The following is a 17,635-nucleotide window of genomic DNA, read 5'->3' as shown; positions in this document are numbered from 1 at the left end:
AATTGATCAGCAACTTAACATCCAAACAACGTTAACCCGGAGGACTTCAAGTGAGGAGTTACTGTATTTCACTAACTCAGGATGGTGCTAAGAATTTTCCCAGACTTCAAAGCTGAGGCCCAATGGCCTTCTCTGAGAGTCAGCACATTGCCTCACCCACATCCTGCTCAAACCTAAAGAATCAAAGGGAAGGAAGTCTTCATTCTCTGGACATGTCTAGGGAAGTGTAGCTCTAGCGGGGCAGAATTGCCAAATTTGGAGTCACCGAGGGTATTGATACTGCACTAAGGAGAACACTGTCGTCAGCCAAGTCATGGATCTGGAAGGAGATTAAGGAAATAATATATGGAGATATCCGATCTCCTAGAACTGGAAGGGACCTCGAAAGGTCATTGAGTCCAGCCCCCTGGCTTCACTAGCAGGACCAAGTACTGATTTTGCCCCAGATCCCTAAGTGGCCCCCTCAAGGATTGAACTCACAAACCTGGGTTTAGCAGGCTAATGCTCAAACCACTGTGCTATCCCTCCCCCCTAAATGACCAGTGGCCTACATTGCTGCTGAGGAAAAGGTGCCAGGGCCATTAAGACATGCTCGGTCTGAATGGGATTGGTTCTGAAAGTGGGGGGAACCATATTTGGTTTAGATTTGTAAGGTGGCCACCTGGACATTAGCACACCACTTTGCAAAATATTACAGGGTTTTGCAGACATAGCTTCAGGCCTTATTGGAAGAGTCTCCTTCAGATTTTGTTTGTTATTGTTAAAGCTGTTGATTTTCAGTTATCAGAGAATGTTTTCTGTCTACATTTTTGTAGACTCAACCGAAGCCCCTGAGATGGGTAGACTCTTTCATGGGAGGGAAGCGGAGTATGATGCCAATAAAAGGTTGTTTGTGTTTGTCTCCATCTTCTGGTTGGGAGGAAATATAGCCCAAGCATTTGGACTGGTATAGAAGATGTCAAAGAAAGGAAAACTTATGCCACCGGGGAGGTGTCTTAAATGCTTGGTTGTGCCAGCAAATCAGGTACTTGGACATCTACATAGTAGAATAAACCCCCACTTTCAGACCTAAAATGCTAGTATAAATACACCAAATAAAAATGGGGAGCTAGACTGGGACCTTTTTAAAAAAAAAAAAAAAAAAATGAAGCCCATTATCCACAGTTTGATTTCATGGGAATGAGACCTCAGGGAAAATGTAACGTACTCAAATGTAAATCAGAAATAGAACTTCTGGCTGTCTAACAGGGTACCATCACTCCCTCTGCTCTCTGCTCCACACACCCAGCTTGACACCAGCCGAGAAGAGCTATTTAGACAGGCTGTTCCAAAATATCACGCTGCAGAAGCAGAATGCTAATAGTTTCTCACTGGTAGAGTGACAGCAATGTAGGGCAAGCAGTGCAGACCTGCCTGCTTCTCTCGCAACCTAGCTCATGTCAAGTACTGAGGAGGAAAATGAGCTGTTTTGTAAACCAGCCTGTTCTGTGAGCGGGAGGCTGAGATATGAGCATGCTGAGGACCAGGTGCTGAGCATCTGAAACTCTCCGGCTGATTGCACCATACCCAAAGATATTCTAAAGCTTGCTGCTGTCCATCTTCAAGTGACGTCGGGAAAATCTGGAGGGAACATGCCTTTACCGATCCTAGCAGAAACCCTTCTGGGTAATATCAAAGGGAACTGTTTTTTTTCCCTAGTCAGGTTTAGGATTACTTTCTAGCAGTGGGTTTTTGTGTGTGTGTGTCAGGGGGAGGGTTAAGCCAAATTCTTTAATCACAGGTGAGGACATAATTTTGATCAGCTGCCAGTTCTTCATAACTAACACTACAGCTTCTTTAGAAACTAAAGTATGTTGTCCTATGCCTTTTTGAAACGCATTAATCTCTGCTGAATTTCTTCCAACGCCTTCCTGCTCACACATTTAAAAGACAGACGGCTCATTTGCCAAGTAAATGACACTTGCGGTGCTTAAGAATGTATGTCTGTTTTGACTTAGGTTTTGGCTTGTGCAATGACTTTCATGTGTGCCCTAGACACATTTTTAAGTGGGCTGGTTAAGAGGCAGGGCTATACGAGGAATCTGGAGGTTTGGAAAGAGTTGAGAGATTGTTTTCATTGCCTATATTACAAAGGGCTTCAGTATTTGGCCAGAGCAAAATGGGTGAGATTTTCAAAGGTGCCTAAGTGACTTAGGATCACAAGTTCCAGTGACTTCCATTGGGTCTTGAACTCCTGAGTCACCCACCCTGTGGGCTAACTTTCTAGTCCTGCTCAGCTTGGGTCGGTGCCAAACACTTGTGCACTCCCACCCCAATGCTGGGCCTTATTTAGTCACCAGGGCAACTTAGAGCAGCCCAGAGGCTACTCTGATTTGTACCCAACTGCCAGCAGTCCCAAAGGGCCACTCCAGCAACTGGGAGTAGCCTGAGCCCAGGGAAAATCTGACTAAAACCAGCCATGCACTCTGCTCCTTGGGCTAGCAAGTGATGGCTTTGCCTGTGTATACCACCAGGGAATTCCCTCACCAGAACAGTCCTTGATTGGCCAGTTGTCACAGCCCCTGTGCAGTAGCAGTGCTGTGGTGTTTGTGGCAATGCTGTAGCATTTTCCTATAAGGGTGGGGCTATTCATTGCCTGAGGAGTTGCTGATTGCTAGCAGCGTTCCCCCACTTTTCCTCCGGTTGGCTGGTCCAAGGAGCTTCCTTGACTCCCTTGCACTGGCTGCCTGTTAGCTTTTCTTAGTACCAGCTACAGAATGGCACGGGAGCAGTATTAAAAAAAAAGCCAGACCGAGCACATGCGATGGGAAAAGGACGGATGAAAGCCCTCCAGTGTTGATCACTGCTGTTAGTCTAGGGGATCTCCGGCATGCTTTGCACTCTGAGATAAAGGGCAGAGGGACTGGAGGAGGGCTGTGATGGGTGACCTTTAATTTGCACAAAGGGGAAATATTAAAACGTGCATTGCTAAACGTTGAGTTGCTATGTGGGTGCAATTGCTCTGGCCTGCGCTTTCGACTGGCGGGCAAGCGGTGGAGACACCCACACCTAGCCGCCTGGGGCTCCCCTCGCAGAAGTGAGTGAAGATGCAACAGCCAGGGCCATGCAAAGAATCTGCATCGATTTCAGAATCCTCCTTTCCGAAGGTGTCAGCATCTTGCAGCCTCAAAGCGAGGAGGGAAGGGTGATCGTCTCTACTCTTATTTCTTTGAGTCCAGCTGGGAGGAGAGATTGGGCCCAACTGGGTTTGATGGTGATGGCTGTGTGTCATAGAATCATAACCAGAGATTGACTTACACTTAGCACTACCTGATCTGCTCTACCTCATTGTTATGCTCCAGGTCATCCCCTCTCCCCTTGGTGATATTTGCAAACTGCTGCCCTGGTTTTCACCTAACTAACCTGTTCTGCCTCCCTACGGTAACTGTTTTATATAGGAGCTGCAGGTGAGACATAGATGTGTCTGGAGACAACATGGATATTGTAGAGCGGCTCAGGCAATGCCGGGTAGAGTGATTGGATTTCTGTTTGGTTTTCTCTTTAGAATATTGTCCTATAACAATCTAACCAGACTGGATGAGGGGAGCTTGGCAGACCTGGGAGGACTGCATATACTGCGACTCAGCCACAATTCCATCAACCATATCGCAGAGGGAGCTTTCAAAGGACTCAAAAACCTGCGTGTTCTGTAAGTTACCTGGCTGCTCCCTCCGCTTTTCTCTCTCTCACACTCACACCCCCCTCCCCAAATCTCCCTCTGCATTTAGATGCAGCATTCTTCCTTACTTTACAGTTTTAAATTCTCCTAAGTGTTCCTGTGCGCTGTTAAGCAGCTGTTGTGTTTCACCCCAGAAGTATTTCAGTGTTGAGGAGGGAAGGGATCCGTATGTATCCTTTATCATCAGTGCTGGACTAGTGAATGTTTGTGTCAGATCCTAGCCTGAAAGGAGCTTTAAAAGTGCAGAGTAAAATTATTAGTATTCAGAATTAGTTGATAGCTCTGCACTTGGATAAGATGGATTTCTTTGCTGGTCAGGGAGCAAAATTTTTCATGAGTTGCCTATTTTAGATTCATTAGATGTTTTTGTGGTTCCCCTTTCAGATTTAGGCCTGGCAGAGCTCTAACAGCAGCATTTTCCATACTGTCCTTTGAGTTCGATGGGGCTGTGCATCTGGTTCAGTGTTAGTTGAAGCACCTCATAAAAGGACTGAATCTTAAGAAACCAGTTTAGGTTCCACTGTAAATCCAATACACATGAAGAAGAATCTTTCCATCGCCCAAGTGTTTTTACATGTTTTCCTTTCCCCCTCTTATTAACCAATAATGTAATATAAAAATCTATCCTAAAATAACACTGAAAGCCTGACTGACTGGCAAAACCAATGAGGTTCAGTCAGGGCTAGAGAGATGACGGCTTGCTGACATGGAGGAGAATCGTACACAAAGCTGCACTTAGCCTTGGGCCCAGACAATAAAAGTGACAAGACAATGGATGCTGCAAGTGACATGCTGACTAGTCAGCATGAGATGGAGAAGAATTGCCTGATTAGCCAATTTGACGGTGGCAGCCTGCATTTCTTGTGAGTCCCAATCCCATTAAAGTCACTGGGAATCTTCCCTTTGACTTCCGTGGGAGCAGACTCGGGCCCGATGTTGGGGGGAAAAGGGGCCCCTTTTTGGTTGTGAAACTTAGTGTCGATTTGACTCCCTATCTATAACACAAGCCGGGGGGGAAAAATCAACTGCCATGTTATAAAGAGAGAGCTTCAAAGTGCCCTGGCCTAGCATGGGAAATGACCCTTCGAGTCATTGTTCTGTCCTGTTTAGCTGATGACGTACGGTTCAGGGAGTATTCCTGTAAGTTGACCAGACAAGGGCAGAACAAAGTATAAGCATCGAACAATGTGGCATTGGAAAAGAGCAGTCTGGCCCTGATCCTCAAGCTGGTGTAAATGGATTCATCGTCCTAGTTTCCTGGATTTTAAGGCCAGTAGGGACCATTAGATCCTCTAGTCTGACCTCCCGCGTGATGCGAGCCATGGAATGTCGCCGCTGTCCAGTAACTTGTGTAGGACTAAAGCGTATCTACCAGAAAGGCAGCTAGTCTTGAGAGGAAGAACCCACCACTTCCCTGGACAGCTTGTTCCAGTGTCCTCAGGGACGCTCCTTCCGTTTGGACCAACCGAGGCTCTGGCCTGCACGGTTCTTTCATCTCAGCTGCCATGACGGGTTTAACAGCTCAACCTTCAAGGCCAGTTGTGTTCATTGGATTTTTAGTCTGGTTTTTAAAAAGAAATACAGCGTGGTACTTTTATTCCCCTTCACTGAGCCCCATTATGTTTCGATTAATGAAAAGGAAGTCAGAACAGAGGCGCTTTCCCTTCCCTGCTTACTGTACTGGACACATCTTATTTATTCTTTTATTGAGTTTCACACGGGAGGAAGTGACTGAAAAGTGATTCTTTTTATTTTATTTTTTTTCTTCTTAAGCCTACGCCTTTCAACCACTGGCATTCAGAGAGGGCCTTCTCCCAGGCAGCTGTCAGGGCAGGGACTAAAGGCTTCCCAAAGAAAAAATAGGGGAGCGGGAAAGGGTAGATCCGTGCCCTTTGCAGCAAATGCAGAGCCTCTTTTGTGTCCAGTGCAAGGGGAGAGAGAGTGAGCTCTAATTGAATAAAGAGGAAGGCTATTGGGTCCTGCACCTGGTGATAAAGACCCGAGCATGCTTTAATTATGGCCTATTGTTGACGAGTCTTTGGTGGGTGTGAAACTGCTGAAATGTGGAGCTATTCAAACAGAGGTCAGGCCTGGGGACCTCACAGCATAATGATTAACAAGGCAGCAAGCATTCAGGCTCAGCCAGCCAGAAACAATAGGAAATTGGCAACAGGGGCTGGGAGAGAAGAGGAGTTGAATACAAAGAGAGCCAGGCCAGAATACCCACGCTCTCTATTTTTTTTGTCCATTTGAAAAAAACACCACATCTCCCCCCGTCCCCCGTCCCCCCCCCGTCCCCCTCCAACACTAAGGCTTTCAGCTTCCTGTAGGAGAACAAGCCTCGCGACAAGCCAGGCTATTTTCTTTTCCCTTTTTAAGAAAACACCCTGTGACACTCACTCAATAAAAGTATGTGCCAGAGATCTCAAACATTCTCAACACCTCCCTCCTGTCTCCTCTCATACTGTGAAAGGCCAGGAGGCTAGTGGTCCCAAGTACTGTGGCAGGGCTGGATGGGGTGGAATTGGCCTCAGGACAAATCTCCAGGAATAGAGGGTTTATTCATGTGTCCCAGAAAAGAGAACCTAAGTTGCAAGCAGGCGGGTTAGTTGATGTACAGTGTGAAACTGGCAGGAATTAAAACACGTGGCCCCTAAAACGTGAAATGTTTATAATCCAATTTATAGAACACTGTCCTCCCAACATCTTGCAATGCACCGTGGCGAGTCTCCCAGGCCCTGCCTCTCTTCTCTGTTCTCACTTCTCTGTTCCGACTGCCACTGGAGCATTGTTTGCGCCCACACCCTACTGCATTGTTATTCTGCCATCCGCTTGGCATGGGTCTATCCACAGATCATACTGCCAGCCACTATGACGCTGCCTGGGCCAGTGTCACGCTGAGACATGGGACTCGGGTCTGAGAATGACGCCAGCTGAGAAATGGGCATTGTGTCCGTGGGCCATTTCTTTTCACAACCTTAGTTCATGTTGAAAAGCCCAAGAAATGATTGCTAGCAACAAAGACTGCAGTTAATTTGGGTACCTGTGGCAAAAAATCAGTCCTGGCCCGGCTGAGGAAGTCTTGGTACCGAGCTATGGTATTCTTCTGTTCTCATATCATGTGTTAATGTGTAACGCACAAATTAAAAGAAAAAGAAACCCCATTGAAACGCTTGCTGTTCTAATAATCTTTTAAGGTGCAAAGAAAATAATGGATTTATGGCGGACTGGGGGTTGTTTTGTGGTTTTTTTGCCTTCCCTGTTAAAAGGCCTAAAATGTGTGTTTATTTTTATTTTATTTTATTTTTAAAAAGAACATTAGAAATTCTAAAGTTCTGTCTGCTGAAAGGCACTCTACTGCCTGGAGATTCTTTAAAAATCTTTGGTGGTTTCTGGTTTGCTTGTTTTTATTAAGATCCATGTAACAGGATTCAAAAAGGGACTGAACAGTTATATGGATGACAAGAAAATCCAGAGTTACCACACTAATTATAACAGAATTCTGGAAAGTCTATTAAGCCTCATGTTTCATGGCTTAAGCCCGTGTATCTGACTGTTAGGCTTTGGCTACACTGGCGCTGTACAGCGCTGCAACTTGCTGCGCTCAGGGGTGTGAAAACACCCCCCTGAGTGCAGCGAGTGCAGCGCTGTAAAGCGCCCGGGTAATCCGCGCCTGCAGCGCTGCACGTTCGCTCGCAGCGCTGGCGGCGCGACTACACTCGCGCTTCACAGCGCTGCCAGGTCCCGAGTGTAGCCAAGCCCTTAGACATCAGGATGAGATGAGACCTAACATGGAGCACAGATTAGCCCACATCTGTGTACTGTGCAATTCTTACACCTTCCTCCAGAGGATTGGGTACTAGCCACTGTTTAAAACAATACTCAACTAAATGGACCTTGCATCTGACCATTCTTATGACCCCTGTTTTTTGTTGTTTTAAAAGGCAGAACAAGCTGCTCTTTGTTTGAGGGGAACTTTTCCCCTCCGGGACTTCTTCATATAGCACAAAGAATTAGAAAAGAGCATAAACCCAGATTTTAAAACTCCACTGCAGGTCACTTTTAAAGTGGCAAAGGGGATCAGATTGGAAAGCATCAGTTACTTTCTTTAGTGCAAGAAAAGTCATATAAAAGTAGTTGGCTCTGCTCAAACAAAGTCTGCTTCGCTGCAGTGCCAGGCTTACAGATCACAGTGATGTACAGCAAGGACAGAATGGGAAGCTCTTGGTAAGCTGTTCCCAAACTTTTTCCTTTAGTTCTTTAATGGCGAGCCCAGGACTGAGAAATTGATTGTGAGCTTTCTTTTGTCTTCTCCCCAGGGACCTGGACCATAACGAGATTTCAGGCACAATAGAAGACACCAATGGGGCTTTTACAGGCCTCGAAAACCTAAGCAAGCTGTGAGTAGCCCAGCTTTAGAAGTTTTGTTGAGCTCCTTACGTGAAGGGGGTGGGGGTGGGTGGGGAGGGTTTGGGAACAGGGAAAAATCTGAAGAAAGTCTGAGACATGACAGCCCCCTGACTCACTAAATGGGAGTAAACGCCATTCCTAGGAGCACATGTTTTCGATTCATAGAACCCCATGCTGTTAGAGCAGTTGAATATTCACTCACTTAATGGTGGTAGAGACAAGCACATGGATTTGTTCTCTGTCAGATTTAGCACACTTCAGTTACACTTTGTCCACAAAACTCAAGGGAAAAAGCTTCCTTTCACAAAATCGCGGAGTGATGCTCAGCCTCTAATCAAAAGGCAATAATAAACAAGAGAAAATCTCAGGGTTAGGCTTAATACATCTTACACTTCAGAGTCTAAGTGAATTGGACAAACATCTGTCTCTTAAGGGTTTTGCTGCTGGTTTTTTTTTTTTTCCTTCGGGATATGACCCACCAGTTTCATTAGTGATGCAGTCTTTGTGCAGTTTGATTTACGAGTGATCTTGTGATTACTTTTTAGAGCTCATGTGGGTGGTAATGATAAGCATCTGTATTGGGCCAGAACTGCCAAAGGGATAAAAAGAAAACTGATTCTGTTTGAGAGGAATGTGCAACAAAATATATATTGCAGCTATTTGTAGGTGGCTCGAGCTTGGCAGGTATTCAGCCCACTGTTGATTTCCGAATTGCTAAGTGTCCGAGCTGCTTGTTACATTGTTCCTTTTCCCTTTGGAGGGATTGCATGGAGAAGGATATTTGAAATCAGCTATCTATAATCAATCCTGTCGGGCAAGTTTCTGACAATGGGAGTCTCTTTTAATTCTTATTTCTTGCCTCTGTTTTGAGTTTTCACCTCCTTCATCACTGTCTCTGATGCTGACATGCCAGGGTCTTGACATGCTGACATGCCTGTTTGATGGTAGGTGGCTGGTATGAATCTCAGCAGGTGGTGCATTGTCACTCTGTCATTAGAGCTGTTTGGGAGAGAGGCTTCAGTGGAGTGGTTGGGACCTAAGATGGGGTTGGAGAAGAGGGACTTGCCATCGTGGGTGTAGAAGGAATTTGATCAATTTAAAGGAGAAGGGGAGGCGGGGTAGTTGGAGATGCAGGTGGGCGAGGATGGGGAAAGACCAGAGTGTAGAATGAACCAGATGGTGAGGGAGGGGTTGAGAACAGGAGTGCTGGAGATAAGGAGGCGGGTGAATACTGGTTAGAGATGAGGCGGGCAGACAGGAAATTCAGTCACTGGAGAAAGCATGGAGGAGATGCCAGTGGTGGGTGAGGGAACTTCTTGGCTGGTCTTGGTGATAGTTTCCTTTTATCGGAAGAAGCTGGTGACATCCTATATGTGGTAGGAGTCACGTGGGGGCAGTGGGAAAGTTCAAGGAGGGAGTCAAAGGGCGTATTGTCGTGGATGGGATTGTGGGCAAGGGAGTAGATGAGAGTGGGAAGGCTGCACGCTTGGCAGGGAAGATGGTAGAACAGTAGGAACAGAGAAGAGTCCTGTAGCGGAGGAAGTCTTCATGGTCGGTGGGCTTCCTTCAGAGGCATTGGCACAGGAGCTGGAGTAGAGCAGCTGCTGCTGGGGATGCAGGTGTCGGGGTTAGGCGATAAGAAAGGTTAAGGCCTCAAAAGGGGCCAAAGGAGTCAGTGTGGAAGAAGGGATGGGAGTGGAGGGAGTCACAGCGGAGGGGCTGTGGCAGAGAAGTCATGTGAATGTTGCTGGATTGGGGGTTACATGTGGGTGAAGGGATGGACAGATTATTGGGTCTCTGCTTGGATTATCCAGTTTGCGTTAAAATGTAATGTAAAATGTAAAGGAAACATGCTCATAATGTGCAGATAATCTAGCTGCCTTTCTTGAGGCATTTTGGTCACATTCGCGGCCTTTCAACTCAAAAGGGCCTAATTTCGTTCATCATCACTCAAGCCGGGAGTTTGAATTTTGTCTCGGGGCTTCAATTAAGTGTCATTCCTACTCCCAAACTTTAAAAAAAAAATACTGGCCTGTGTGCTAAGTGTTGAACTGTCTGGTATAGCCCCCCCCCCTTCCCCGTCCCCCCTTTAACCCGTCAATAGGCTTTAAAGGCATTAGCATACAAAAAAATAAATGGCACTTCAGAGGAAACCTTCCAATGAATTAATAATCACAGCTCTGTGGAGATTGCCTTAAAAGCTGCTCCCCTTTGATCTGGCATGGATTAGTCTTGGAAAGGATTTAGCCATGAGGCTGTTGTTCAGCATAATGAAGGTGTTAAATTGGGGGGGCGGGGGAGAGTCACTGTAGCCTTCCCTGAATTATAGATGAAGCTCTCCAGAATGGAGAAGGCAGGGCTAAATTAAAACATTGCCTCAGAAAAGGGAGCCGAGAACCACTGAAGCATAAAAAGCATCAGTGGAGTCGCTGGGGAGCCACCAGTTTCCTAATTATTCAAGCTGCTAAATTTAACCGTTTTTTGATGGCTCACTCACTTAAAGACCTTCGTGCAGGTGCAAAGCTGGCAAAGGGGAAAAATGCTACTTTCTAATGAACTGCTTGTGCATGGTGTCGTTATACTACTTTAATGGCCGTGTGGAGGTACTGTTGCCAACTCGCTTGACAGTGGGAGAGCATTTCTTCACTTGCAGCAAGCTGGCTGATTGCAGGGCTGCATGCCACGGTGCTCCCATTCCAAAATACCAGATCCCTTTGGAGAGGGTCACTGGGTTATAATCATTTCATAATCAGAAAAGTGGTTATCTAGAGTCTGTAAGGAAATAGGAATATGTATTTGAGAGTTTGCAGGAGTGTACACCAGCTTCTTATTACAACTTTTCTATGGATTTCTCATGTACATGGCTATGCAGAATAGTTGCATCCAGTTAGATGCACATACAATAGTTGCATATAAACAGCACACGCGCGCGCGCACACACATATACACTATATATGTAAAGGTGGGTAAAAATCTCCACCTCCGATTTTTAGAGGACCAAGAGTCACTATAAATGGTGAGCAGGATTCTCCAAAATGACCTAACTAAGGGGTCAACCTCATTTTGAACACTAGCATCTCAATTCTGATGGATTGTTCCTAATCCAAGGAACTCAATAAAGATTATGAAATATTTTCACCACATAGGAACTTCTGCAAAGTGGCTTGCAAATGAGTGTGCCTTTTATCAGCCACTAGGGACAGTCTATGGCAGCTGTCCTTATTCTTCTAATAAAAATATTTTTAAAAAAAGAAGAAAAGACAATCTAGGGAATGGCCTCAAACTCTCTGAAGATGCAACTATGGTTTTATGCTAAACTAATTTTGACCATAAAGGGTGTGTATGTGTTTGTGTGTGTGTGTTTGTTTGTTTCCCTGTGGAAGATGGGAAATAATTTTGCCAGAAACCTAAGGTTTGGTTCTGCTTTGTAGTTGTACGTGTTGTACAGAGAAAGACTAAGAACAGTAATTGGTTTTCCATTAACTGTGTGACACAGAAATTTACCATTAAACTGGATGACAATAGCCAACTCTTGCTGGCGTGCCTGTAGTAGAAAAGAATTATGGGATATCTCACATAGGAGGAGACAAGATTACCCATTGTTGGGGCCCTGGAACGGGGAAGGCATGAACTAGTGAGCTGAGGAGGTGCGTGGTTTGGAGGATAACATAGTTTTGGCTAGTTGCGTGTCGTTTTTCCGTTTTAAATCATTGTTGTAAACTATCATTAGCTGCATTTGCTCTGTAAGGATGTTATTCATAGACTTTAAGGCCTGAAAGAACCATTGTGATCATCCAGTCTGACCTCCTGCACATTGCAGGCCACAGAACCTCACCCACCCACTCCTGTGATAGACCCCTGACCTCTGGCTGAGCTACTGAAGGCTTCAAATCATGATTTAAAGACTTCAAGTTACAAAGAGACTCCTCCATTTACTCTAGTTCAAACCAGCAAGTGATCCGTGCCCCATGCTGCAGAAAAAAACAACCCCCCCTCTCCCCCCAGGGTCTCTGTCAATCAAACCCAGGGAGAAATTCCTTCCGGACCCCAAATATGATGATCAGTTAGACCCTGAGCATCTTGGCAAGACCCAACAGCCAAACACCAGGGACTCCCCATCAAGTGTCCCATCACTGGTCGCTGAAGATAGCAGTCCTATTGGCTACATGCCATTGAAGGGAATCTCATCATACTATCCCCTCCATAAACTTATCAAACTCAGTTTTGAAGCCAGTTAGGTTTTTTGCCCCCACTGCTCCCCTTGGAAGGCTGTTCCAGAACTTCATTCCTCTGATGGTTAGAAACTTCATCTAATTTCGAGCCTAAACTAGTTGATGGCCAGTTGATGCCCATTTGTTCTTGTGCCAGTGTTGGCCCTTCACTTAAATAACTCCTCTCCCTCCCTGCTATTTATCCCTCTGAAGTATAGAGAGCAGTCATATCTCCCCTCAGCTTTCATTTGGTTAGGCTAAACGAGCCAAGCCCCTTAAGTCTCCTCTTGTAAAAGTAAGTTCTCCATTCCGCTGATCATTCTGGTAGCCCTTCTCTGCACCTGTTCCAGTTTGAATTAATCTCTCAAACATGGGAGACCAGAACTGACACAGTATTCCAGATGAGGTCTCACCAGTGCCTTGTATAACGGTAGTAATACTTCCCTATCTCTACTGGAAACACCTCCCCTGAGGCAACCTAGGATTGCATTAACCTTTTCATGGTCGCATCACGTTGGTGGCTCATAGTCATTCTGTGATCAAACAACAAACACAGGTCTTTTTTCTCCTCTGTCACTTTTAACTGAAATGTCCCCAATTTATTTACCCAAAATTCTTGTTGTTCGTTCCTAAGTGCATGACCTTACACTTTGCACTATTAAATTTCATCCCATTTCTATTACTCCAGTTTTCAAGGTCATCCAAATCTTGTATGATATTCCAGTCCTCCTTTGTATTGGCAACACCACCCAACTCTGTCATCTGCAAATTTTATTAGCACACTCCCACTTTTTGTGCAAGGGTCTGTGATGAAAATGTTAAATAAGATTGGTCCCAAGATTGATCTTTCAGGAACTCCACTAGTAACCTCCTTCCAGCCTGACAGTTCACCTTTCAATATGACCCGTTGTAGTCTCCCCTTTAACCAGTTCTTTATCCACCTTTTGATTCTCATATTAATCCCCATCTTTTCCAATTTAATTAATAATTTCTCATGTGGAACTGTATCAAATGCCTTACTGCAGTTCCTTTATCTAGAAAATCAGTTATTTTCTCAAAGAAAGAGATCAGATTGGTCTGGCATAATCTACCTTCTGTAAAACCACGTTGTATTTTATCCCAATTACCATTTACCTCTATTTCCTTATCTACTTTCTCTGCAAAATTTGTTCCAAGACCTTGCATGCAATTGAGGTAAAACGAACGGGCCTGTAGCTTATGGGATCATTTTTTTCTTTTCTTCAAAATAGGTACTATATTAGCAATTCTCCAGTCATCAGATATGACCTCCAAGTTTACAGATTCATTAAAAATACTTGCTTTTGGGCTGGCAATTTCATGTCCCAGTTCCTTTAATATTCTTGGATAGAGATTATCTGGGCCCCCAATTTGGTCTCATTAAACTACACCTCTACCCCGATATAACGCTGTCCTCGGGAGCCAAAAGAATCTTAACGCATTATATCGAACTTGCTTTGATCCGCCGGAGTGCACAGCCCCCCCCCCCCGGAGCACTGCTTTACCGCGTTGTATCCGAATTCGTGTTATATTGGGTCACATTATATCGGGGTAGAGATGTATCTGAATTTGACTGCTATCTGGGATGCGGTCATTTCTACTTCCACGTCCTTGTTCCCATTAGTCACCCTGCCACTACCCTAAAGCTCCTCATTACCCTTATTAAAAATTTAGGCCAAGTGCTCGGTTAGGTGTTGGGCCATGCATAGATTATCTTTAATCTCTTCTGTTCTCACTTGCAACCTTCTGTGAGTCACCCTCTAGCCTCCTGGGGCTCTGAACTCTGGCTGTCTCCATTAACTCTTTCCCTCTTGTAGGACTATCTGCTCTTCTCTTCTTCCTTGTCCTCCTACCTTCTGGTACTGCCTGCAGCGCCTCTTCATTTCTCAATTTGATTAACCTGTTCCTCAGCTCTGTTTCTCCTTTGCTAGCCTGTCTTTTCCCCCACCTTGTTCTCAGGGTCGCATGCTTCCTCTGTCTGCTTTCCCCATCCACCAGTCTACTCTTGGAGTTCTCCAGTTAAGCTTGCATCCGCAAATCTTGAGTTTTCCCTTCAGCCTCCTCTCTTCTCCCCTCTGTTATCCATTTAGATCCCCTTCAAAACTCAACCACAGTTTCTACCTGCATCTTCTCTTCCATCAGATCTATCAGGCAGCACCTCACTCAAACGAAGCACCTTTCAGGTGCCTGCTCCAGAATAATGTACATCCTGCAGCTTCCGCATCTAATCATCTTGTTGCCTCTTCCATTCCTTGGGTCGCTACCACTGCTGCTTCTGTAGCTGTCGGAGCTACTTCCCCTCCCCCAAATTCCCATTCAAAGTCCCTGTTTTCAGCTCTGTTTGCTGGCTCCTGTGCTGCTGGCTGGCCGCTTGGCTGCCTTCATAGCCCCGCTGGTTAGGGACGACTCCACTGGGATCAGCGGCTCTGCATCTCTCACAGCACCCTGCCCCCATACTAGTCTCTGCAAACTGAAAACAGAGAAAACAAACCAGCCAGCCAAAGCAAACCAACACTCTCAAGAACTCACTCACTGGCCCTAAGGAACAGGGGGCTTGCCTCTGTCCTCCAACAGATTGCCATTCAAACTCTACTGTGTCCATGATTCATGGTTCCAGGGGCCACAGACCTCTGTGTATGGGTACAGAAAGGGTCATGACCTGCACGCCAGTCCAGGGGTTGGAGGGTTGGCTGCGCCATTCCCTGCCCACCATTACAGTGGTGGATTCTGTATCCTCAAACCATGCACGGTTCTGTACTCAGGCTGTTGCAAGACCTGCAGATTTCACTCCAAGTAATTGCATCGCTGCAGTTTATTCTGTCTTCTTGCTTAATCACCCAGCCAGTGCAGTGAGCTCTAATTTTTGCATATTTCCAGTGTGCCATCAGTTTTATATAGTGTTATCCGCTAAATGGTCTGGGGTCTCCAGGGTGCTATTTGCACCACTTGATGGGATTTCTTCAGAACTACCCAAACACATTTTGAAGATTGTTTTCTGGAACTCCTCATGCCAACTCCCTGCAAATTACCTGAGTTTGCCAGACTTTTCAGCTGACCAATCAATAATCAGCTGGATTGGATGCAGTTGAGAACCAAACTATAATAAAAGGTGTATCTGAAAGATGTACCTTGCATAACAAGAGCTTGGAAGAAACCTTCTAAATATTGACCTTTACTGATGTTTATTAAAGGCATTCAGTTTTTTAGGTGAACCCTTCTACTGATTTCAGAGTTGTAGCTGTGTTAGTCTGTATCAGCAAATCAACGAGGAGTCCTTGTGGCACCTTAGTGACTAACAAATTTATTTGGGCATAAGCTTTCGTGGGCTAAAACCCATTTCATCTGATGCATGGAGTGAAAAATACAGTAAGCAGTATATATTCCAGCACATGAAATGATGGGAGTTGCTTTACCAAGTGGGGGAGGGGGGGTCAGTGTTAACGAGGCCAATTCAATTAAGGTGGAAGTAGCCTATTCTCAACAGTTGACAAGAAGGGGTGAACATCAAGAGAGGGAAAATTACTTTTGTAGTGCTAATGAGGCAAATGCAATCAAGGTGGATGTCGCCCATTTCCAACAGTTGACAAGAAGGTGTGAGTATCAGCAGAGGAAAAATTACTTTTTGTAGTGACCCATCCACTCCTAGTCTTTATTCAGACCTAATTTGATGGTGTCCAGTTTGCAAATTAATTCTAGTTCTGCAGTTTCTCATTGAAGTCTGTTTTTGAAGTATTTTTTGTTGAAGAATTGCTACTTTTAAGTCTGTTATTGAGTGTCCAGGGAGATCAAAGTGATCTCCTACTGGTTTTTGAATGTTACAGTTCTTGATGTCTGATTTGTGTCCATTTATTCTTTTGCATAGAGACAGTCTGGTTTGGCCAGTGTACATGGCAGAGGGGCATTGCTGGCACATGGTGGCATATATATCACATTGATAGATGTGCAGTTGAACGAGCCCCTGATGGTGTGGCTGATGTGGTTAGGTCCTATGATGGAGTCCCTTGAATAGATATGCGGACAGAGTTGGCAACGGGGTTTGTTGCAGGGATTGGTTCCTGAGTTAGTGTTTTTGTTCTGTGGTGTGTAGTTGCTGGTGAATATTTGCTTCAGGTTGGAGAGCTGGCTGTAAGTGAGGACTGGCCTGTCTCCCAAGATCTGTGAGAATGAGGGATCATTCTTCAGGATAGGTTGTAGATCCTAGATGATGCACTGGAGAGGTTTTAGTTGGGGGCTGAAGGTGACGGCTAGTGGCGTTCTGTTACTTTCTTTGTTGGGCCTGTCCTGTAGTAGGTGACTACTGGGTACCCTTAAGGTTCTGTCAGTCTGTTTCTTCATTTCACCAGGTGGGTATTGTAGTTTTAAGAACGCTTGATAGAGATCCTGTAGGTGTTTGTCTCTGTCTGAGGAATGGAGCAAATGCAGTTGTATCTTAGAGCTTGGCTGTAGACAATGGATCGTGTATGTGGTCTGGATGAAAGCTGGAGGCTCGTAGGTAAGTATAGCGGTCAGTAGGTTTCCCGTATAGGGTGGTGTTTATGTGACCATTGCTTATTTGCACTGTAGTGTCCAGGAAGTGGCTCTCTTGTGTGGACTGGTCCAGGCTGAGGTTGATGGTGGGATGGAAATTGTTGAAATCCTACTGATAATTGCCAATTGTGAATATTTATAGAAAATTGGTACTTTGTAAATATCAGATTGTGCTATGAGCATCATAATTGGCAGTGTTCTGCAAAGAACACAAATCATCTCCTGCTTATTAGCACTGAATGGAGATCCACAGGAATGCTGGTCGTTCATGGAAGTTTGAAAACATATTCATTGTCCCTTGGGACAGGGCTCGCCAAGTGATGCTTTGTTCAGGACCCTGTTGTATTAGGCACTTTACAAACATGCATAAAGAAACCTGCCCCCTTTAAAGATCTTGCAACTCCTGAATGTGTGCTGAAGTTCAGCTTGTCCTATAGGACAAACAGCAGTGAATAAATTATTCCTCTTCTACTAAAGGTGAGAAGTGGAAAGTGTTGCAGCGATAGTCCAATACCTTGTTAAACTGGCATTGCACTTAATTCTGTCCACAACCAGCCATCGCAGAATACAGGGGGCCTTCTGTTACTCAACAAGCCAATTTCCAAGTACCATCGCAAACCTGCCTCTTGATGTGATAGGGCGCATTCCGTTTCATACTGTCATCACTATTAAATTGTAATACAGATAAAAGTATTTAATTTCAGGAGGGGAAGACGTGCACGCTTCAGCCCCTTAATCTCTGTGCAGTTCA

The 17,635-nt window shown here is 45.2% G+C and overlaps 1 protein-coding gene across 1 annotated transcript in view; it reads left to right on the top strand.

Annotated features, from left to right (window-relative positions):
• Nucleotides 1-17,635, top strand: part of LRIG1 (leucine rich repeats and immunoglobulin like domains 1) — a 132,938-nt gene that overhangs the window by 99,198 nt on the left and 16,105 nt on the right. Inside the window, exons 8-9 of the mRNA XM_024211419.3 lie at nucleotides 3,545-3,688; nucleotides 8,038-8,118. Of these exons, the coding sequence (XP_024067187.2) occupies nucleotides 3,545-3,688; nucleotides 8,038-8,118 (225 nt within the window). The remainder of the gene's footprint in view (nucleotides 1-3,544; nucleotides 3,689-8,037; nucleotides 8,119-17,635) is intronic.

The sequence above is a fragment of the Terrapene carolina genome, unplaced genomic scaffold (assembly GCF_002925995.2).
Source record: "Terrapene carolina triunguis isolate 2854851 unplaced genomic scaffold, T_m_triunguis-2.0 Scaffold89, whole genome shotgun sequence".
Classification (NCBI taxonomy): domain Eukaryota; kingdom Metazoa; phylum Chordata; order Testudines; family Emydidae; genus Terrapene; species Terrapene triunguis.
Note: the sequence above shows the minus strand (reverse complement) of the source record. Positions and strands in the feature narration are given on the sequence as shown.